The following is a 24,602-nucleotide window of genomic DNA, read 5'->3' as shown; positions in this document are numbered from 1 at the left end:
CCTGCCAAAGATTAGGATATTATTTTTTATGGCAGCCATTGTTAAGCCTCTAGAACCTATACCTTTAAAATGGTTAACAGATAAGCCAATTTGGATAGAACAATGGCCCCTAAGTAAAGAGAAACTGGAGGCTTTAGAGAAATTAGTTACTGAACAATTAGAAAATGGGTACACAGCTCCAACATTTTCCCCTTGGAATTCTCCAGGTTTTGTAATTAAGAAAAAATCAGGTAAATGGAGAATGTTAACTGACTTAAGAGTCATCAACTCCATTATACAACCTACGGGAGCATTACAGCCAGGATTGCGTTCTTCTGCTATAATCCCAAAAACTTGGCCTTTAATAGTCATAGATTTAAAAGACTGTTTCTTTACTATCCCGTTAACTGAGCAAGACTGTGAATGTTTTGCATTTACAATTCTTGTGGTAAACAACCTGCAGCCTGCTAAATGTTTTCATTGTTTTACAGATGGGTCTAGTAATGGTAAAGCTTCTTATTCTGGATCAAAAGGTAAAGTTTCCCAGATGCCCTATACTTCAGCTCAAAAAGCGGAGCTTGTAACTGTAATTGAGGTATTGACTGCTTTTAATATGCCTATTAATGTGATTTCTGATTCTTCATACATGGTTCATTCCACACAGTTAATTAAAAATGCTTAATTATAATTTCATACAGATAAACAACTGATGACAAAAACAAAAAAGGGGGAGAAATAGGGATTACGGGATAGCCCATATACAACTGAATCTAGCATTATTAACTTTAAATTTTTTGAGCCTGCCCAAAGGTCAGATGTTATCAGCAGCTGAACAGCATCTACAGAAACCAGCTGCAAAGACAGAAGCAGAACAACTGGTTTAGTGGAGAGATCCAATAACAAACAGTTGGGAAATAGGTAAAATAATAACTTGGGGTAGAGGTTATGCTTGTGTTTCTCCAGGCCAAAATCAACAGCTGATTTGGATACCATCAAGACACCCGAAACCTTATCATGAGCCAGATGCTGAGGAAGAGATTCCGGGAGGATCCCGAGGACCCCCCGGTTGCAGCCATGCCGAGACTGATGCTGGTGAGGACCCCAACTGTCACGAGCAACACCCGTCAAACACAGCCACCCACCTGGGGACAGATCAAGAAGCTATCACAGATGGTGGAAGAAAACCTGAGGAAAGCGGGACAACCAGACACAGTAAGTAATTTAATGGTAGCTGTAATAGCGGTGATCGCCATTGCTGTGAGTATTCCTTCAACAAGGGCGGACACAGAGAACAATTACACTTATTGGGCATATTTATCAATCTTGGCTGGCAATAATGCCTGGATGTAATCACTCTATGACACAGTTACATATGCTTTCTGATCTCAGTATTTACCATAATAAATCTGCTCTTATAATTGAGGCATACTGCCCTCAAAAACCTGTTTGTAAACAAAATTAAACCTGGCCAGAAAAAACGAACGTACTTGTTTAGGAAGATTGCATTGCAAAACAGGCAGAGGTGCTGTGCAGTGATTCCTATGGAATCATTATTGATGGGTCCCCTAAGGGGATGTTTAGCTTGAATTGTACCTCTCAGTCTGCATGCCACGGCCACACTATGTTCAGATGGTCTGAACAAAAGGTCAGATGGTAGAAATGATAAGAAGTACACCAAAAGTTCATATTATCTGGAACCATGGCAGTATAGTCGCACCTCAACCTCAAATGATAAGGTTTGTTGTAGGAGCTAAACATAAGGATTTGTGGAAACTATTAATAGCTCTTAATAAGATCAAAATTTGGGAACAAATATTTAAAGCATCCTAGGCACACCTGACCTTAATGCCAGGAACTGGAGTGCTTAAAGGAGCTGCAGATAGATTAGCAGCTGGTAACCCATCAAAATGGATAAAAACACTTGGAACCTCTGTGATTTCAATGATGATTGTGCTTTTAATCTGTTGACTTTGTATAGTCTGCAGATGTGGAACCTGACTCCTGAGAGAAGTAGCTCACCGTGATAAAGCTGCCTTTGCTTTGATCGATTTGCAAATAAAAGGGGGACATGTTGGGAACAGGCCCCCCAAAATCTGGCCATAAACTGGCCCCAAAACTGGCCATAAACAAAATCTCTGCAGCCCTGTGACATGTTCATCATGGCCATGACACCCACACTGGAAGGCTGTGGGTTTACCAGAATGAGGGCAAGGAACACCTGGCCCGCCCAGGGTGGAAAACCACTTAAAGGCGTTCTTAAACTACAAACAATAGCATGAGCTATCTGTGCCTTAAGGACATGCTCCTGCTGCAGATAACTAGCCCAACCCATCCCTTTATTTTGGCCCATCCCTTCGTTTCCCATAAGGGATACTTTTAGTTAATCTATAGAAACAATGCTAATGACTGGCTTGTTGTTAATAAACGTGTGGGTAAATCTCTGTTCGAGGCTCTCAGCTCTGAAGGCTGTGAGACTGCTGATTTCCCACTTCACACCTCTATATTTCTGTGTGTGTGTGTCTTCAATTTCTCTAGTGCCACTGGGTTAGGGTCTCCCTGACCAAGCTGGTCTCGGCAGAGAAAGGCAAGCCAGGAGAACATATGGGAGAACAGAGGTCCAGGAAAATCACATTTAGATAAGGAGACATCAGAAGACAAGTGATTAATTTCAGGATTATGGAGGTGACCCACTCTCATATTGAAATGTCAAGATTGTTTTTAACTTTTACTACTAAAAATTAAAATGTCTTTACCTGATACAGTTACCACAAGCTCCCTTGGCAAACCAAATATCCGGTTATCTGTGTCAAAGACTATCACCACAGAACTAGCTGCATCATGATGCACAAAGACCTAGAAGGTGAAAGTGTAAGAATCATGATAAGTTCTGCTTAAGGTGTACTGTATCCCTGCTATATCATTAGGGCCCATATAGCAAACTAAGGAGATGATGCCTTGCCATCTAAAGTATACAAAATGCTAGAAAATTTTCCCTTTGGTGGCAAGGGGTACAAGGATAACAAGATATCGTAATCAAGAGGCAGTCACACTTTTATTTCTTTATTCCCTTCAAGATTTCAAACTAGAGTTTCAAAATAAAATAGAAGTATTACTAAGAATAAAAATTTACATGATGCTACTCAATTTGGGTTTCTTACCTGTGAATGTTGTTGCTGGTACCCATCAGCGATGGCATTGATGTTATGGACACCTGGCGCTAAGAGTACATGGAAATAACCTCCCTCTTTTGTGTGTACCTTTATTCCTTCATTAAGTACAATGACTGCTTTAGAGATTGGCTTTCCAGTCCTATCTTTAACAAATCCATGAACTCCCTTGTGAACCTGAAAAAATGTTTAAACTATAAATTTATGTTATCATAATGCCAGACATTGTAGAGGCACTAGCTTGAGGCATGACCAAAACCAAGCAACCAAACAAACAAAACAGAAACCACACACAAACAAGTGTCAAACTCTGTATGGCCTGCTTCTTCTCTCCCCCCTCCACGCCCCCCTACTGACTCTGACCTTGTTAGCCATTCATTCAATGTTCAGGGTCACAGAGCTGGACATAAAAGAGAACTCTGATACTGTCACAGCCTGAAGCATTAGAACTCAACCTTCTAATGCCTTGAGTGATTTCCTTCCCACCATGGTATACTACTCCAGTAACTCTGTGATATTCAAATTAAAGAACTTGCAGCATCTTGCAAGGTCAAATTACCTAAATTATAGCAGATTCCAGAGATGTGAATGAATGGCATCTATTTAGGAAACATAAAATAACCAAAACTCTTCTATATAAATTTAAAATAAATAATATACATTTTTGGTAAAAGACAATGTTTCGATAAAGGTTTTCACTGAACATATTCCTGGGAGTTTGCCTCTAGTTAAAAGGAAAAGACTCACCTCCACTAACATACTAAGAAGAGATTTCTTATTGTCTGCCCACAAGGAAGGGAGTTGTGCAGCACTGGGAAAGTAACAGCAGCTTGTGTATACTGTGATTTCTGGACAATGGCCATAGGTGACGCTATAATCCTAAAATATAAAGTTCAAAATCAAATGTGGGAAAATTAGTAAGTAAAAGAAAGAATGAGGCATTGTAATACAACACATGGAGTAAATGAAAAGAAAATGTAGCTGATGTAAACAAAGAAGCTGTAAAGCATTTTATGACAAATATAAATAAACCTCTCTGTATTATAATCAGTCACAAACTCTGTGAGAGCCCTTGAGGACAGAGGCTATGTCGAATTCACTTTCCTATCTTCAGTGCTTCCCATAGTGCCTGGTAGTGCCAGTTAGATGGGGTTTATTCGGGTTTGCTGAAGAAATGAATCAATGAGTACATGCAGAAGAGGGTCATCTTCCCTTTAAACCCAGAAATGTCACAGCTGTTCTTGAAGCTCTGGAGATAATAATCATTAGCCCTCTGATACCCTCAACCTGGACCCCTGCTGGTAACAATATCCACTCCCTGCAATATAGCATTTATCAAACTATCTTAACTGATTATTTAGAGATTAGTTTTCCCATAGCATAGCTCAGATCATGTCAATATTATTATCCCTGCTCAAAACCTGTGCAGACAGGTTCAAAAACCCAACTTACCACCTTTTCCCAAAATATCTTCTTTTTCCTAACTCAGTTAATGGTATTAACTCATTTTCTCACATAGCCATGAAACGTCTTGTCTTTGACTTCTCTATCTCACTATCATCCATAATTTGCTGAATCTTGTCAATTCTACCTCTATAGAATCTCTAAAATGTCATCCTCTGACTCTACTCTCCTTGCCACTAGCATAACCTAGGCCCTCATTACTTTTTGTCTAGACAATTCCAAACCAGTCTCCCTGTACCAGTATCTCTTCCTCCAAACTATCTTAACTGATTATTTAGAGATTAGTTTTCCCATAGCATAGCTCAGATCATGTCAATATTGTTATCCCTGCTCAAAACCTCATAGTTTCCCATTCTTATTAAAACAAAGCATTCAAAGCAACCAGCACTCTTTCCATTCTTAACCTTCTGCGGCTCTGCATTACACTCCATACTCTAACTAAATTAGACTGCTGCTATGTACTGCTTCCTCTTTCTGAAATGTTCTGCTTCACAATCTCTGCAGCCCAAATGCCATCTCCTCTACAGAGAAAAAGGCTGTATCTCTGACTAGATATAATTTTTTGTGGCTTTAATTTCTCATGGCCTGTTGAGAGCTGCTCTCTTCTACATCAAATCAATTAATTATGTAACACAGTTAATTCGTACAATAGGCCAGGCAATATATTTTATCACTAATATGGCAAAGTGCCTCCCAGTAGTAAGTTCTTAGTAAATAAAGGACAGAAGACAGACAGAAATGGGAATGAAGTCAATTTTCTGGTTGCACATGAGAATAAAATGATCAGCCACCCACCCATCTGCTAACAACTCCTGCCTAATTTGAAGTGGATGGACAGTGAATTAAAATGCTGTCAGAAATTAAAGAAGACCTAAATAAATGGATGGGAGGACAATATTGTAGAGATGTCAATACTACACAAAGTGATCTATGGTTTCAACACAACCTCTAATAAAATTCCAACATCCCTTTTCTCAGAAAAAGAAAAGCCAATGCTCAAATTCAAATGGAATGACAAGGGGCCCTGAATAGCCAAAACAATCTTTAAGAACAATAAAGTTGAAGGACTCACACGTTCCAATTTTACAATTTACCACAACAAACCTACATTAATCAAAACAGTGATACTGGCATAAAGGCAAACACATAGACCAATGGAATAGAATTGAGAGTACAGAAATAAACCCACACATCTATGGTAAACTCATTTTTGACAAGGGTACCAAAACCATTCAGTGGGGAAAGAATAGACTTTCAACAAATAGTGCTGAGACAACTGAATTTCTACATACAAACAAACGAAGTTGAACTCCTACTTCATACCACAAAAAATAAACTGCATCAATGACCGAAATACGACAGCTTGATCCATAAATTTTTTTTTTTTTTTTTTGAGACAGGGTCTTACTCTGTTGCCCAGACTGGAGTGCAGTGGCGAGATCTCGGCTTATCACAATCTCTCTCTCCCAGGCTCAAGCCGTTCTCCTGCCGCAGCCTCCGGAGTAGCTGGGATTACAGATGCGCGGCACTACAGCCTGCCTAATGTTTGTATTTTTAGTATATGGGGTTTCACCATGTTGGCCAGGCTGGTCTTGAACTCTTGACATCAAATGATCCACCCACCTTGACCTCCCAAAGTGCTTGGATTACAGGCCTAAGCCACCGTGCCCACCCCATAAAACTCTTCAAAGAAAATGCAAGCATAGGTGGCAGGGAGTGGGGCTGTAGTGGGGAGGGGCATGCACCCTGCCCCCCAACTCATACCACATCTGCCCTCCAAAAAACAGAAAAAAGAAAAGAAAACATGGGGGGAGGTGGGGAATCTTCATGACCTTGGATTTAGCAACAGATCCTTAGATAGGATAACAATTACAAAAGCAACAACAATAACAGATACATTGGATTTCATCACAATTAAAAACTCTTGTGTATCGGCCGGGCGCGGTGGCTCAAGCCTGTAATCCCAGCACTTTGGGAGGCCGAGACGGGCGGATCACGAGGTCAGGAGATCGAGACCATCCTGGCTAACACGGTGAAACCCCGTCTCTACTAAAAATACAAAAACTGGCCGGACGAGGTGGCGGGCGCCTGTAGTCCCAGCTACTTGGGAGGCTGAGGCAGGAGAATGGCGGGAACCCGGGAGGCGGAGCTTGCAGTGAGCTGAGATCCGGCCACTGCACTCCAGTCCGGGCGACAGAGCGAGACTCTGCCTCAAAAAAAAAAAAAAAAAAAAAAAAACTCTTGTGTATCAAAGGACATAATCAAGAAATTTAAAAGGTAACCTACAGAATAGGAGAAAATACTTGCAAATCATGTATCTGATAAGAATTTCATATCTAGAATACATAGCATCCAGAATGGTTTTTGTTTGTTTATTTGTTTTTCTTGAGATGGAGTTTCGTGCTTGTTGCCCAGGCTGGAGTGCAATGGTATGATCTTGGCTCACTGAAACCTCCACCTCCCAAGTTCAAGCGATTCTCCTGACTCAGCTTCCCAAGTAGCTGGGATTACAGGTGCCTGCCCCCACGCCCAGCTAATTTTTTTGTATTTTTAGTAGAGACGGGTTTTACCATGTTGGCCAGGCTGGTCTCGAACTCCTGACCTCAGGTGATCCTCCTGCCTTGGCCTCCCAAAGTGCTGGGATTATAGACGTGAGCCATCACCACGTTCAGCCTTTTATATTAACATATAAAGAACTCCAGCCTAGGCAACAAAGGGAGACCCTGTCTCTACAAAGAATTAAAAATAATTGGTCCAGCATGGTGGTGCATGTGGGTGGTCGTGGCTACTCCCGGAGGCTGAGGTGGGGGGATCGCTTAGGCCTGGGAGGTTGAGGCTGCAATAAGCTGCAAAGGAGTCATAGCCACTGCACTCCAGCCTGAGCAACAAAGTGAGACTCTGTTAAAAAAAAAACAAAAACAAAAAAACGGAAAATAAGTGTTGGTGAGGAGAGGATATGGGAAAAATTGGAACCCTCAAAGACTGCTGGTAAGGAATGTAAAATGGTACAGCTGCTGTGGAAAACAGTTTAGTGGTTCCTCAAAAGGTGAAACATAGAATTACAACATAACCAGGTAATTCCACTCCTAGGTATCTACCCCAAAGAAGTGACAGATACTTGTAATACCAATGCTCATGGCAGCACAGGGTTCAAACAGATACCTGCAATACCAATGTTCATGGCAACATCATTCGCAATAGCCAAAAAGCAGCAATCCAAGTGCCCATCAATACATGAATTAACAAACAAAATGTGGTATAAACATCAATAGAATATTATTCAGCCATAAAAAGGAATGAAGTAATGATACATGCTCTAAAATGGATGAATCCTAAAAACATTTTGCTAAGTGAAAAAGTAAATATTGTATGATTCTACTTACATGAAATATATAGAATAGGCAAATAGAAAGTAGACAGGGGTTCCAGGAGTCATGGGAGAGGGGAATAGGGAGTTACTGCTTAGTGGATACAGAGTTTCTGTCTGGGGCAAATGAAGTTTTGGAAATAGATATGGTTTTGGGGGCACAACATTTAATTAATGTCACTGAACTGTACAATTAAAAATGGTTAAAATGGCCAAAAAAAGTACTCTCGGGTTAATTTAAGGGCTAAACATGTCAAGAAAGCCATGAGCCAGATGCCATTCACTTTACAATACCAGAAAAGTCACCTATTCTTGCACTCAACGGCCGATATTCATAAACTCCATTCTTTTTTTTTTTTTTTTTTTTTGAGATAGAGTCTCACTCTGTTGCCCAGGCTGGAGTGCAGTAGCACGATCTCGACTAGACTCACTGCAATCTCCACCTCCCAGGTTCAAGTGATTCTCCTGACTCAGCCTCCCAAGTAGCTGGGATTACAGGTGTCTGCCACCACGTCCAGCTAATTTTTATATTTTTAGTAGAAACGGGGTTTCGCCATGTTGGCCAGGCTGGTCTCGAACTCCTAATCTCAGATGATCCACCTGCCTTGGCCTCCCAAAGCACTGGGATTACATGTACAACATCGTGCCTGGCCATAACTCCATTCTAACCATGTTCTAGAAAGCATACCTTCATGCTGCCCAGGTGACTATGCCATTCTGCTCCACGCATTACTCCTCCTGGAATATTCTCATCTATAAAAGCATTGAGAAATGTGGAATCAAGCAGACCTTAAGGTGAAACTCCTTTCCCCACAAAAGCAACAATAACAGCAATAACAAAAGGTATGGAAAACACTTACCTGATTTATTCGGGCAACTGGGCTGACCCATGTGCATGGATGGATGGTTATTTGCATAAAGAGATGCCAGATGCTTCAGAGTCTCTTTATTTTCCACTGTAGAAAGAAAAAATAAGAAGTCAGTGGAGAAATCCAAATGATTTTTTCCCCCAAGTTAACCTTCATGTATACAAGTCATCTTTTTCTCCTAATAAATTTTGCACTCTGCTTAAGCATACTGTTACTATAATTAACCCTAAAAGGTTTTATTTACCTAAGATAATCACACGAAGAAGACAAATATCCTCCTTACATTAAAAGGTTGTAATGGTGAGTTTTCATAACAGACTATTACACTAAACTACAAACTTGTTTTGATATGTCTTACTGCATTTTGGGACAACTGTAGCCTAATAACAATATTCTTTGTAAGATGCACTGAAAACCACTCAAACTATCTCCATATACTGCAACCCCACAGAGATTAAACCACCAACTGTTTAACTCACCATAAGATGCAACCACTTAATCAAAGTTTAAAACAGCGGAGGACAAATCTGTACTGTTAGTGTTTGGTTACATAGGAGTTTCATGAGGCTGAGAGAATGAAAAGTGTCATACTCACTTTTATATTCTCAGTATTTACAGACATAATAATTTTTCAGTAAATGGTTGTGGACTAAAGGGAACATATGGAACAAGATAGCTAGACTCAATAAAGCTGGGCTACCATTAGATCTGAGCTCTCTTCTCCAAGTAACTGAACTGCTGATGTATGTACAGTTTTCTTTGGTTGGTAATTTGCTCACAGAGTGTGCTCAAATGCTCACTATTTATAAAAATGTGGAAGGGACATTACTTAATTGGGATTTGCTACCTAAGCTTAAATAGTATATATATGAAATGACATTCTACATACCTGTCTGTACTGGCTTGTCATAAGGATATGTGACCAGCACGGAACCACCATCTAAGGCAACAGAAAGACTAAAGTCCTGTTTTTGAATCAAATTTTCAATGATGGCTTTAGTCTCAGGTTGGGAGGCATTATCTAAAAAAGAGAAAAGTCAAATATAAAATATCAAATTGTAAATCTTAGTATGAGTATCTAAGAAATTATTCTCTACTTGAATACAATCAAAATGCTAACTTAAAAATTTGCAGATAAATATTTTATTTCTCCATAAGCTACTATCTCAAGCAAGAAAGATACATTACAGAAGGTAGGTTAGTATGAGTTCTATTAAGTACTTCAGGATGTGTATATACTAATGACTCTAAGCAAGTTAAAGAAAAATCTTATTGAAAAAAACCAAAAAGAATACGCATATCCTGCTTTACAAAATAATTTAGGGAATATATAAATAACCTATCTGATATGGTTTGGCTGTACCCCCACCCAAATCTCAACTTGAATTGCATCTCCCAGAATTCCCATGTGCTGTGGGAGGCACCCAGTGAGAGGTGACTGAATCATGGGGGCGGGTCTTTCCCATGCTATTCTTGTGATAGTGAATAAGTCTCACAAGATCTGATGCGTTTTTCAGAGGTTTCCACTTTCACTTCCTTCTCATTCTCTCTTGCCACTGCCATGTAAGAAGTGCCTTTCATCCTCCACTATGATTGTGAAACCTCCCCAGCCATGTGGGACTGTAAGTCCAATTAAATCTCCTTTTCTTCCCAGTCTCGAGTATGTCTTTATTAGTGGCATGAGAACAGACTAATACAGTAAATTGGTACCCATAGAGTCAGGTGTTGCTGAAAATATATCCAAAAATGTGGAAGCAACTTTGGAGCTGGGTAACAGGCAGAGGTTGGAACAGTTTGTAGGGCTCAGAAGAAGACAGGAAAATGTGGGAAAGTGTAGAACTTCCTAGAGACTTGTTGAATGGCTTTGACAAAAGTGCTGATAGTGATATGACCAATAAGGTCCAGACTGAGGTGGTCTCAGATGGAGATAATGAACTTGGGAACTGGAGCAAAGGTGATTCTTGTCATGTTTTAGCAAAGAGACTGGGAGCATTGTGCCCCTGCCCTAGAGATTTTTGGAATTTTGAACCTGAGAGAGACTACTTAGGGTACCTGGTGGAAGAAATTTCTAAGCAGCAAAGCATTCAAGAGGTGACATGGGTGCTGTTAAAGGCATTCAGTTTCATAAGGGAAACAAAGCATAAAAGTTTGGAAAATTTGCAGCCTGACTATGCCGTAGAAAAGAAAAACTCATTTTCTGGGGAGAAATTCAACCCAGCTGCAGAAATTTGCATAAGTAGCAAGGACCCTAATGTTAATGCCCAAGACCATGGGGAAAATGTCTCCAGGCCATGTCAGAGACCTTCTCAGCAGCCCCTCCCATCAAAGGCCTGGAGGCCCAGGAGGAAAAAGTGGTTTTGTGGGCCAGGCTCAGGGTCCCTGTGCTGGGGGCAGTCTAGGGACTTGGTGCCCTGCCTCCTAGTTGCTCCAGCTATGACTAAAAGGGGCCAAGGTACAGCTCAGGCTGTTGCTTCAGTGGGTGAAAGCCCCAAGACCTGGCAGCTTCCATGTGGTGTTGAGCCTGCAGGTGCAAAAAAGCCAAGAATTTATGTTTGGGAACCTCCACCTAGATTTCAGGAGATGTATGGAAAAGCTTGGATGTCCAGGCAAAAGTTTGCCACAGGGGCAGGCCCTTCATGGAGAACCTCTGCTAGGGCAGTGCAGAAGGGAAATGTGGGATCAGAGCCCCCACACAGAGTCCCTACTGAGGTACCACCTAATGAAGCTGTGAGAAGAAGGCCACTGTTCTCCAGACCCCAGAATGGTAGACCCACCGACAGCTTGCATTATGCCCCTGGAAAAGCCACTGACACTCAATGCCAGTTGGTGAAAGCAGCTGGGAGAGAGACTGTACCCTGTAAAGCCACAGGGGTGGAGCTGCCCAAGACCATGGGAACTTACTTCCTGCATCAGCATGACCTAGATGCGAAACATGGAGTCAAAGGAGAAAATTTTTGAACTTTAAGATTTGACTGCCCTGCTTGATTTTGAACTCGTAGTGGGCCTGTAGCCCCTCCGTTTTGGCCAATTTCTCCCATTTGGAATGGCTGTATTTACCCAATGCCTGTACCCCTATTTTATCTAGGAAGTAACTAACTTGCTTTTGATTTTACAGGCTCATAGGCAGAAGGGACTTGTCTCAGATGAGATATTGGACTGTGGACTTTTGAGTTAATGCTGAAATAAGACTTCGGGGGACTGTTGGGAAAGCATGATTGGTTTTGAAATGTGAGGACATGAGATGTGGGAGGGGCCAATGGCAGAATGATATGGTTTGGCTGTGTCCCCATCCAAATCTCAACTTGAATTTTATCTCCCAGAACTCCCACTAGTTGTGGGAGGGACTCAGTGGGAGGTAACTGAATCATGGGGGTGGGTCTTTCCTGTATTATTCTCATGATAGTGAATAAGTCTTACGAGATCTGATGGGTTTATCAGATCTGCTTTTGCTTCCTTCTCATACTGTCTTGCTGCCACCATGTAAGAAGTGCCTTTCATTCTCTGCCATGATTGTGAAACCTCCCCAGCCATGTAGAGCTGTAAGTCAAATTAAAAATCCTTTTCTTCCCAGTCTTGGGTATGCCTTCATCAGCAGTGTGAAAATGGACTAATATGCTATCTTTGGAAGAAAATTAGTTTCAGAAAGCTGGGTGTTCCCTGCAGTACTGTTTACAAAAGCAAAAAAGCAAGTGGCCAGAAATAAAGTAAATATCTATCGGTAGAAAATGGTTGAATAAATTGGAGTACTGTCATAGATTAATGGAATACTAGATGCCATTAAAAAAGAATGTTGAGCCTGGCACAGTGGCTAATGCCTGTAATCCCGGCACTTTGGGAGGATGAGCCAGATGGATCACCCGAGGTCAGGAGTTCAAGACCAGCCTGACCAACATGATAAAACCTCATCTCTACTAAAAATACAAAAATTGGCCAGGCATGGTGGCAGGTGCCTATAATCCCAGCTATTCAGGAGGCTGAGACAGGAGAATTGCTTAACCTGAGAGGCAGAGGTGAGCCAAGATCGTACCATCACACTCCAGCCTGAGCAACAGAGTGAGGCTCTGTCTCAAAAAAAAAAAAAAAAAAAAAAGAAAAAAGAAAGAATGTTAGAGATCTGTAAGTACTGAAATTGAAAGATGTCACTGATACACATTTAATGAAAAAGGTTATAGAATAATGTATACAGTTGGTGATCCCATTTAAGTAAACAAGAAACAGGGCTCTTCAAATCAATATACACATATATGTGTGTCATGTGTATATATACACACACATAGGAGGGGAGAGAGAATACACATCTCTACACAACTAGTGAAGAGACATCCCGATATAATGGATTGAATTTATATGAAAAATTTTAATTATTTTTGCAAATAATAATGGAGAAAAATTCAAAAAGTTTTCCGGATGTCTGTATTCATTTATACCTCACATTCATAACCCAGACAAGAAAGTACTCCATTACTCACTGACAAAATAGGATCAACCAATCTTCCAGCAAACAGAAATTATCTCCTAAGTATTTTAATGACCTAAAAATTCGTCTTACTTGTGAAGTCTGTATCCAAATCTTTGCCACGAGCATTCATTTGTCCTATTTTTGAAGTACAGTCTTTCTCTTGAGCTCTCTCTCGCCCATCTGGATTTAGAGAAGGGACAATCACAATCCTAGTCCTGTCAACCAACTAAAGCAGAAACAGAAATTAATGAGTTACTAGTTGTGTGTAGAATCAATGGGTACCCTCTCATGCCTCAAACGGAAAGTCTGTTATTTATTCTACACACAGTTAATTTAAAAGGCAGAACTAAAATGAATGAAAAAATAAAAAATAAAATTTCCTTTTGCTTCAAATATATTAAAAACAAGCAAAAAACTACTGTACAGCTAACGTTCCCAGACACCTCCAAGTGACTTAGAACAGGGGTCAGGAACCACTAACTGCAGGCCAAATTCAGTTGGTGCTTGCTATTGTATATAAAGTTTTATTGACACATAACCATGACTATTCATTTACATATGACTGCTTTTGTGCTCTAATGGCAGAGTTGAGTGAGTTCACAACACAGAGCACCTGTCCCACAAAGGAAGATAACATAATTTTTGGTTGGTGCATGTCACCTAATTACACAGGTCCCTTCTGATCCTAATCATGACATCAATTATTTCCAAATTTGTTTTGGGGAGGCAGAACTGCACTGGCCTTCAGACTAGACATACTTGGGTTTAAATTCTAGTTTTACCAGTTTCTAGCTGTGGGACTGCCTCAGTTTCTACATTTATAAAATGGAGATAACCATTATCACACGGTTGAGGATATAATGATCTATATAATATACATGGTATATTACCTGGCACATAATATGTATTCAATAAATATCAGTTCTTTTTCCCTTTCCTAAGTCCACTATGGACAGTGCCAATTAGTGAGTGTTTTAGAAGGATGCACTCTTTTCTTCCCTTCTCTGAGGCAACCTACAACTAGGATGCTTAATCATACATGCCCAAGCCTGTGGGTCAAAGTTGTTTTGTTTGTTTTTGAGATTTCAGCCTGTTACCCAGGCTGGAATGCAGTGGTGCAATCACAGCTCACTACAGTCTTGACCTATGAGGCTCAAGTGATCCTCCCACTTTAGCCTCCCAAGTAGCTAGGATTACAGGTGTGCACCTCAATGCCCAGCTAATTTTTAAAATGTTTGTAGAGACAGGGTATCACTCTGTTGCTCAGGCTGGTCTCAACCATCTGGCATCAAGTGGTCCTCTTCTCTTCAGCCCCCTGAAGTGTTGTGATTACAGACATGAGTCATCACACCCCGGTCAAAGTTCTTTTTTGTAGTCATAGATGGCTCAAGTAGATAATACCATATTGCTTTTTCTAAAATCTCTTAGCAGCCAAGATGTCCAATAATTTTTTATGTATTACATGAAAAGGAAAACTATATTGAAAAACTAGACTTTCACTAGATTTTTCAATATAGTATCCTAGTTATAAGTAATTCAGAATGGAAGTTCCTCAAGTTAGAATGTAAAAAACTGGCGAGGCTCCACGGCTCACGCCTGTAATCCCAGCACTTCGGGAGGCCAAGGCAGGATTACCTGAGGTCAGGAGCTCGAGACCAGCGTGGCCAACATGGCAAAACACTGTCTCTACTAAAAATATTAAAAAATTAGCTGGGCGTGGTGGTGGGCATCTGTAGTCCCAGCTACTCAGGAAGTTGAAGTGGGATAACTGCTTGAACCCAGGAGGCAGAGGTTGCAGTGAGCCGAGATCGTACCACTGCACTCAAGCCTGGGTGATAGAGCAGGACTCCGTCTCAAAAAAAAAAAAAAAAAAAGTAAAGAACTGTGAACAAAGACTGGAAGGGTAGTGTGGCTATTAAATGACGAAGTAGGAAATTGAATGTAAATTTTTAGTATTCTTTCCTGTATGCCTCTCAAGACATACAAGGAAATATAATAGAAAGGTACTATTAACAAAGGGTATACACTACAAAAATTGTTCATTGTTAAAGAGTAAAGTTCATAATGTACTATAAGTACCTGTAAAATCTAGCAAGAAATTAAAAATTTTAAAAATGCTGCCCTGATATTAATGTTCAGCTTTTTCCTTTTAAAGCATGTCAACCCTAGCTATTCTCTTACTTGGGTAACAGCTGGGTTCTTTTTGTAGTTCAGGCAGAGAAATTCTGCCAGAGCCAAAAGCAGTTCAGTTCCAACTGGCGCATTTCCATGGATACCAGCAACAAAACGAATCTTTGGTTCTTCAGGCTCAGACACATTGGGCTTATTGGAGATTTCAAGGGACCAAATGTGACGGTATTCAGCACTCTGTCCCAAACTTTCAAAAACCAGAAACAAAAATATCAGCAAGTAATCAAGCACTATGTTAACCTTAACTTATGGACTTTAAAAATAGAAATGAAAATAAAACACAAAAAGTTTTTAAAAATCTTTAAAGAGTGAATCACTGTATCAGAAAACCTTAAGAAAATTAGTTTTCCTTGACCAAAGAACATCAAATAGATGATATTATCAGGTTTACAAAAGATTATGATTTAGTCTACCATCCTTCCAAATTCAGTCATTCTCATACAATTATCACAATATTTGCCCTATCTTCTTTAATCTATACTACTATTTAGTTAATATATATCTTTTGTCCTAACTCACAAATTAAATTTTTATTACAGAAATATTCAAGTATGTATGAACGTAGGTAACCTCCCTTATTTATTTATATTATTATTATTATTATTATATTTTTAAGAGACAGAGTCTCACTATGTCCCCCAAGCTGTAATGCAATGGCTTGATCATAGCTCACTGCAGCCTCAAATTCCAGGGCTTGAGTGATCCTCTGGCCTCAGTCTCCTAAGGGAGTAGTACTACAGGTTTGTGCCACCATGCCTGGATAATTTCTTTAAAAAATGTTGGTCAGGAGATCGAGACCATCCTGGCTAATACGGTGAAACCCCGTCTCTACTAAAAAATACAAAAAACTAGCCGGGCGACGAGGCGGGCGCCTGTAGTCCCAGCTACTCGGGAGGCTAAGGCAGGAGAATGGCGTAAACCGGGGAGGCAGAGCTTGCAGTGAGCTGAGAACTGGCCACTGCACTACAGCCTGGGCGGCAGAGCGAGACTCTGTCTCAGGAAAAAAAAAAAAAATTTGTAGAGACAGGGACTTGCTATATTGCTGAGGCTGGTTTCAAGTGCTTCTGGCCTCAAGTGATCCTCCCACCTCAGTCTCCCAAAGTCCCAGGATTACAGCATGAGCCACCACCCTGGCCCTCCCTTTTTAAATCTAAATTAATATTTGTAAATAAGTCATGTTATATTTTACTATAAATGCAACACCAGTTTCACAGTACAAATAATTTGTGAGTGGGGAAAAAAATAACAATTCAATGAAAACTAAACAATGGTCAAATACTCTGCTTACCCAAGAGCTTTGAGCTTAAGGTCTGCTTTCTTTAGCATAAAGGGAGATTTACAAGAATTGGACAGAAAAAGTATAATCATATTAAATTCAGAAAAATTAACAGAAACCCGATTGCTTTCTCATGATGCTATTCAATGGTACTTAGTGCCTGTTGGTGTACCACCTAAAACTCTCTTGTGCCCCACCACTGGCATGTGTGGCATATTTTGAGAAAATATTTAACTAAAAAGTGTGTCTTGAATTAGGAAGTTAAAAAAATTAAATCAACTAAGTAAACAGAAAGCAAAATAATGTCCAATTTTTGTTTGTTTTAGAGACAGGATCTTACTGTCACCTAGGCTGGAGTGCAGTGGTGTGATCATAGTTCAACGTAAACTGGAGCTCCTGGCCTCAAGCGATCCTCCCACTTGGACCTCCCAAAGTGCTGGGATTACAGGTGTGAGCCACTGTGCCCAGCCTGGTTTTATTTTAAAATTAAAAAAATATGAACCCTATGGTACTAAGATTGTATGATATTAAAACCTGAAATAGCCAGAAATATTCAAGAATCCGTTAAGGAAGAAAAGTAATTGGTATTGCCAAAGAAACTAAGTATCACTCTGCATCTATGAACATTATAAACCAGAATTTGAGGAACTAAGTTTTCTAATGAAATTAAAAGGACCAATGAAGAAAGACAAAGTAAAAAAGGTAAAAGGCTAAATAATGTTCACAAGGTTTGCAGCAGAGAATTATAAGCTCAAGGAAAAATGTAAAGACCTTACCTACAACAGGTAACCATAGGAATGGACAAATCATAGAAATAATTTTGGAGTAACTGTAACAAAATCTAAAATGAAGCACTGCAAGTGAGGCAGAACAACCACCAGAAAGTGAAGGTAAAGGCTATCTCAGCTATCAGTTTTCCATCAGCCAGGACTGCATATTCTCCCTGGGATCCACGATCATACAAGTCCCTAAGGCTTCAAGTAAGAGACTGTGAATAAAGACTAGAATTAGGACAGCAACTAGGCTTCATTTTCTAATTTTAAAAAAAGTTACACATAATCCCTAACAGGTGAGCTTATAGTTCTAAATTCCTCGCTTGCCCCAAGCAAAATGAAACAAACTAAACAATATTGAGTCGGAACATATTAATAGATCTGTAGCTGAGTGATGGAAAGGGTTTTGCAATCAGTCAAAATAATTATCAGGAAGAGCAATTTTACATTTCCTGGAAGCACAGGCTATCTACTTCTCATCTAACAAGTAATTCTCCTTAAAGTTCCCAAGATTCACTATTAAAAAGATCTCCAAGCAAATACCTGTTGCAAAATAAGTAAACTCCAACTCTCTGTACATTCTGTTCCCAAATATTTCTATATAAATTACAATAACTATTCAACATGGCTAATGCTGATTTTACTCTTGAAAAAAAAAAAAAGAGAGTAGAAAGTGACACTTACTTGGTAAGATTTGTAATATGTGGATAGTTCATTAAAAGTCCTCTCAGAAACTCTGATAAGTCTTTATAGGAATGGTATCGATAAAGAGCCAGATTTGAGGAGGAGCGTAACATGAGGCTTTCCAAACCATTCTCCGCTGAAAGGTCTTTAATTAAAGTTTCAAACTCTTTAATAGTTGGATCACTGGCATCACTGGTGCTGGTGCTAGCCCCTTTTCCTTTCTTTGATTCGCTGTTTGAATCTGCTGAGGATCGAACAAGTGTGAAGTTGACCTGAATAGCACCTTCACTCTTGACAGTCACATTCTTGGTAACTGGATTATACCTATGACAAAGGAGACAGATCAGAACCACACTCCTGCAGCTGGAGTACCCAAACCCTGGGAAGGCAGGTGTGCAGAGAACATGAGAATCCTTGGGATAAATGTGGTGCAGCTTCCTAAAGAGACAAAATTTTAACATTGAGTAATTTATTATTTTTAATACATTAATAATACATTAATAGACATGGGTATACTACAAAATATGCATGGACTTTTTTCATAATTTTTTTTTAAGACAGAGTCTTGCTCTGTCACCCAGGCTGGAGTGCAGTGGCACCATCTCAGTTCACTGCAACCTCCGCCTCCTGGGTTCAAGTGATTCTCCTGCCTCAGCCTCCTGAGTAGCTGGGATTACAGGTGCCCACCACCATGTCTGGATAATTTTTGTGTTTTTAGTAGAGACGGGATTTCAACATGTTTACCAGGCTGGTCTCAAACTTCTGACCTCAGGTGATCCACCCGCCTCTGCCTCCCAAAGTGCTGGGATTACAGGCCCGAGCCACTGCACCTGGCCTAGGTTTTTCAGATTAATTATATGGCTTTAAAAGAAATTTAGTGCTTGTAGTGGATACTCCCATGTCTCCTGGAACTTAAATTCACTTGTCTTCTAACAGGGTATATGGGTGGAAAAGTTGGAAGGGTGCTAAGTTAGGACATTCTCTGCCAAACACATCCTTCTCACCCTGTTTCTCAGATCCTCTGCTGCTTTAGTTAACACTCTGCCAAAATGGAAGAATCACAGAAAAGACCTCATTACTCATTAGTGTGAGGTTCTAACCCATCCATTTATGGACCACTAGATATCTGAAAACCATTAAAAAACAAAGGCAATGACTAAAATGTTTTCATATATTTACCCTTACTTCAATGGGTATTCAAACTAACTCTTTAGAAATAAGTTATCTAGCAGGAGGAAGGGAAAATGTCCTGTGGTAACATCTATACTTATCAAAAGATAAAAAAGAAAACTACAAGAGAAACCCTGTCTCTACTAAAAATATAAAAATTAGCTGGGTGTGGTGGCACACACCAGTAATATCAACTACTTGGGAGGCTGAGGCACAAGCATCCCTTGAACCCAGGAGGCGGAAGTTGCGGGGAGCTAAGATAGTGCCATGCACTCCAGACTGGGTGATAGAGAGAGGAACTGTCTCAAAAAAAAAAAAAAAAAAAGTTACTAGCATGTTAAATAGACTGCATTGCTTTGGGCTTGCCTTTATTTAGCACATAAAGAGAATGAGAAATATTCTTTCTATGCATTTTCTATGTTCTTTGTGCTTCATGAACTAACACTTTTGTTACTCCTTTAAAGGAAAAACTATCATGAACACATTTCCAATAAATTCTACTACAAATTGGAACTGACTTTGTAGAATTACTTCAGCCTTACTCTCCTTTTTAATAAAAAACCTAAGGCCATGAGGATCAGGATTTGATGTGTATTCTAAAGTGTCTTGCCTAATGTCCAGGTTGGAAGCATGTCACAATGAGTCAACTAAGCAATAACTAGAATATTTATTCCAGGAATTTTTTTTTTTTTCATGTACTCTATCTGCCACTAAAGGAGAGGCAAAGGTATAACAAAGGTATAACCAGCCCTAAACTTCCCAGCAATCCATTCAAAGTTGCTTAACTAGAATGTTCTGGTAATAATCCTCCAGAATGGAGCCATGTTTGTCTGTCCCCCAAGCACTCTATTTCAAAGCATTCAGTCACTCACCCTCGAGCAGATGCTGTGATTTTGTAAGTTCCTGGAACCAAGAGACGCCAGTAATCTCCAGTTTTGTAAGTAGTCACTGGGTGATTAATCTCAGCAACACTAATGGTGGCATTTAATATACCCCTGCCATCTGTGGCATCTAGAACAAATCCTTTGACGCCCTGATGAACCTGGATTAAGTACAAGGACACCAGATTTCAATAGTAAACATCATCATCTAATTATCTTGGGAGGTCATATTCAAAATAACAGATTGTTAACACAAATAAATGGAACAAACAGGAATTTAGGAGTTCAGAGCGAAGTTCAGTGTAAATGTTCATTAAAATATTTCTGAAGGCTAATTTTTCATAGGCTTTGTTTCTCTTTGTCATGAAGAATATAAATAACACTGTTTAAACTTTAGCACATTCTGATGATTTCAGAATATATGACATTCTACAAGAAAACAGGCCTGGCCTTTTCAAAAGGAAATGGCATTTTTTAAAAATGGAAGGACTCTTCTAGATCAAAGAACAGTAAAGAGATACGATAATCAAATGCAATGCATGAAACTTGACTAGATCCTGGTCATAAAATACAGCTGTAAAATTACATTTTGGGGAAAAATATGGACATTTAAATATAAACTAAGTATTAGGTAATATTAGGGAATTATTGTTAATTTTCTTGGGTAGGATAGTAGCACTTATAGTATGTAGTAGCTCCTTATTTTTAGGAGATAGATGCTGAAATAATATTTAGGGGTAAAATACTATACCTGCAATTTATATTAAAATAGTTCAGTCAAAAATATGTATGTGTATGTCAGAGTGTAAATAAAATTTACATTAAAATAAAGCAAATACAACAAAATGTTAAAAATGTTAAATCTAGGTATAGGAATAATTACTGACTAGTCATAACTTTTCTGTATATTTAAAATTTTTCAGAATAAAATGCCTTTAAATATAGTAAAAAACTCACAGACTTTATGTCACACCACTCAGGAAAAAGAAAAATGCAGAAATACACTGGCATAAAGTATTAGTCTGATTATTCTACTTAACATTAGCGTATTTCTTACAATCTTTACCTATTGGCCACCATGCATACCCAAACAAAAGGAAATTAATCATTTCACAGTAAATCACTGGCAATAAGAAAAAGAATAAAAACATTTACTCTACAGCCCATCTTTCTATCAGTTGGCCAATGATTAGGTGTGTATCCAATTTACATTGGTCTGTTTTAAACACAGGGTAAAAAGTGACCACTAATCCTTAAGAGCCAAATATCACTACCTTGTTTAATCATTTTCAACTTTTCCTCACATATACAGATAAACTCATTTCCATCCATGAATTTTCTAGATAAATATATTAAACACCTTGGAATCTACAAATTGGTTAAATATATTAAAACAAATTGAAATTTTAAAGAGTGTATTCTAAAATTACTGCACAAAAACCATGTGTACACACAAAACTCTTTTCACCCTTGGGAGAAATTACCCCTGAATAGTCACCTGTTTCATAAACTGGATTAGTGATCTTCGATTCTGTTCCCAAAAGTTTGGCAGCTCTTTCTCAAATGGATATTTCACACAACCTAGTTCAATAGTCACTTCAAAGCAATTTGTTTGTAAATAGTTCCAGTCCTGCATTCCTCCTAAAAGATAAAAATTAAAATTAATCACTCTGAAGAAGTTCTAAACAGCTCAGATCTCAAAAGGTAAGCAATAGTCCTAGTAAAAAGCCAAATTTGTCTCTTATCAGCATTGATTCAAAAATGATAATGTGTTCATGTAAGGGCACTTTGATAACGTGTTCATGTGAGGGCAAAACACCTACACCTTCATGTTTAAGAATTCAAATATAGCTTACACTCTTCTATTAGCACATGGAAGATTCTTTGTAATAGCCAGAAGTAAAATGTAATCCTTTAATCAAGTTTTAGGGCAGTATTCTTACTCATCCCTCAATGTACATCAAACACAAAAGTAGTTGAAAAGATTATTTAAATATTTTAAACTACTTAAACTATGTTTTAAAAATAATGATTATTCCTCAAAATTAAAAGATCAGTAACAAGCAGCACCATCTAGGAAAGCAGAAAGGCCATAAAGTTGTAAGGCCTTGATATAAAAGAATCTTTACCTGGGACATTATACCAACTAGCTCCATTTGTTATTCCATGAGGAAAATATTCATTAGGATACATATTCTTGCAAGGTCTACCTTGAAACATCTGGGAATTTTCCTGGAAAAACAAAAAGAATCTTTACTTGTATTCGTTTGTATCTCCATCAAAAAAAAAAAAAAAAAATACTGGGAAGATACAGGAAAATAATACAAGTGGCTTCCAACAGGGTGTGTGAGGGGTGGAGGCAGGAGTAGGGTGGGGCTATGAGTAGTGAGACTTTTCAGTGTATGGCTTTTTATGCCATTTTGATTTTTCACTATCTGAACTTAATCTATTTTTAAAAATCAAAATTAAATGTGCTCTGTAAGAAAATATTGACTTCATTTATTACTCACAATTACAAGTAATATAAAACCCAGCTGAACCCCTCTTTAAAAAACATTTCTGTTCATATTCATACTTTTCGTTTCATGCCTTCAAGGATCTTGAAGTCCAAAAAAGATAATACACACAGAATAAGAGTAAGCAGCTTTCCCTGACTTCTAGCAGGAATAAGATGGCCCCTCTGTGCTCTGACTGCCCTCTGTACAATTATCTTACATTACAACTACAATTGCACCTTTTTCTTCCCTAAAGACAATGTTTCCTTGAAACAGTTTGTGTCTCTGTGTCCTCAGCATCTAGCATACAGTAGGCGTCCAACTGATAACTCAATGAAGGGTAAGAAAAACTGCCATGGAGACACAAATAAACACCATTGAAAGCAAGAGGAGAGAAAGATTACATCTGATCAGAGTGGCAGGGGGAGTTTCCTAGAAGAAATTGAGCTTTGAAAGATGGTCAAAACTTCATTTATCTCTTTTTGAAACAGAAAAAAAGTACTGAAAGTGTGAAGATAAAAAGAATAATTTCCCATTTTTCTACCACAGATAATTAACCATTTAACTTTAAAATATATAAACAAGGACAGGTAATCCCAACACTTTGGGAGGTCAAGGTTGGAGAACTGCTTGAGCTCAGAAGTTCAAGAACAGCCTGGGGAATACAGTGAGACCTTGTCGCTATGAAAAAAAAAAAAAAAAAAAGCCACGCATGGTGCTACATGCCTGTAGAACCAGCTCCCTGGGAGGCTGAGACAGGAAAATAGCTTGACCCCAGGAGGTTGAGGCTGCAGTAAGCCATGACTGCACCACTGCACTGCAGCCTGGGTGACAAAGCAAGACTCTGTCTTAATAAAAACAAAATAAAATAAACGATCCCCTTCTAGAAACTTAATATGCCAATTAAAGGCTTATCATCCCATCACTCTTTTATGAAATAAAAACCATAATTTTAGATTACTGTAATAATTATATGCATGCTCTTTTGCTTTGGTTTTGTTTTGGTTTTGAAACTGGGTCTTGTTTTGTCACCCAGCTTGGAGTGCAGTAGTGGAAACACAGCTCACTGCAGTCTCAATCTCCCCACGCTCAAGTGATCCTTCCACCTCACCCTCCTGAGTAGCTGGGACCATAGGCGTGCACCAACACACCCAGCTAAATTTTGTATTTTTTGTGGAGATGGGGTTTGACTATGTTGCCCAGGCTGGTCTTGAACTACTGGGCTCAAAGAATCTGCCCATCTCGGCCTCCCAAATTGTTGAGATTACAGGTGTGAGCCATCACACCGGGCCTGGTGTATAACTTTTAGACCTTTTTTTTTCACTTATATACGAATAGAGAATGGATGCTTCACCCCTCAGTCTTCTTTATGTTTTCAAAATCCACTTTATTGAGATATAATTCACATTCCACACAATTGACTCCATTTAAAGTGTACAATTCAATGGTTTTTAGTATTCACAGAGTTGTATAACCACCCACCATAATAAATTTTAGGACATTTCATCACCCCAAAGGGAAACTCTGTATCTATTAACATTCTCCATTTTCCCCCAACCTCCACTCCCTACACCCACTCCAAACCATAGGCAACTACCAATCTACTTTCTGTCTCTATGGGTTTGCCTATTCTGAACATTACATATAAACCGAATCATACATTATGTAGTCTCTTGTGACTTCTTTCACTTAGCATGTTTTTAAGGTTCATTCAAGTTGGACCATGTATCATTATTTCATTACTTTTTATGGCTGAATAATATTCCACCGTATGATTTTCTATGTTTACTTATCAGTTTGTTAACCCATTCATCAGCTGATGGACATT

The 24,602-nt window shown here is 39.0% G+C and overlaps 1 protein-coding gene across 1 annotated transcript in view; it reads right to left on the bottom strand.

Annotated features, from left to right (window-relative positions):
• CPD (carboxypeptidase D) overlaps nucleotides 1-24,602 on the bottom strand; it is a 94,098-nt gene that overhangs the window by 8,414 nt on the left and 61,082 nt on the right. The window contains exons 9-20 of the mRNA XM_023183816.2: nucleotides 22,409-22,511; nucleotides 21,778-21,920; nucleotides 20,271-20,440; nucleotides 18,229-18,552; nucleotides 15,487-15,682; nucleotides 13,396-13,531; nucleotides 9,736-9,867; nucleotides 8,838-8,933; nucleotides 8,666-8,730; nucleotides 3,894-4,025; nucleotides 3,138-3,323; nucleotides 2,733-2,832 (exon numbers count right to left, since the gene is read on the bottom strand). Coding sequence (XP_023039584.2) covers nucleotides 2,733-2,832; nucleotides 3,138-3,323; nucleotides 3,894-4,025; nucleotides 8,666-8,730; nucleotides 8,838-8,933; nucleotides 9,736-9,867; nucleotides 13,396-13,531; nucleotides 15,487-15,682; nucleotides 18,229-18,552; nucleotides 20,271-20,440; nucleotides 21,778-21,920; nucleotides 22,409-22,511 — 1,783 coding nt within the window. The remainder of the gene's footprint in view (nucleotides 1-2,732; nucleotides 2,833-3,137; nucleotides 3,324-3,893; nucleotides 4,026-8,665; nucleotides 8,731-8,837; nucleotides 8,934-9,735; nucleotides 9,868-13,395; nucleotides 13,532-15,486; nucleotides 15,683-18,228; nucleotides 18,553-20,270; nucleotides 20,441-21,777; nucleotides 21,921-22,408; nucleotides 22,512-24,602) is intronic.

This window comes from Piliocolobus tephrosceles, chromosome 16 (genome assembly GCF_002776525.5).
Source record: "Piliocolobus tephrosceles isolate RC106 chromosome 16, ASM277652v3, whole genome shotgun sequence".
In the NCBI taxonomy this organism is placed as follows: Eukaryota; Metazoa; Chordata; class Mammalia; order Primates; family Cercopithecidae; genus Piliocolobus; species Piliocolobus tephrosceles.
The sequence above is the reverse complement of the archived record's forward strand: the minus strand, read 5'-3'. Positions and strand labels throughout refer to the sequence as shown.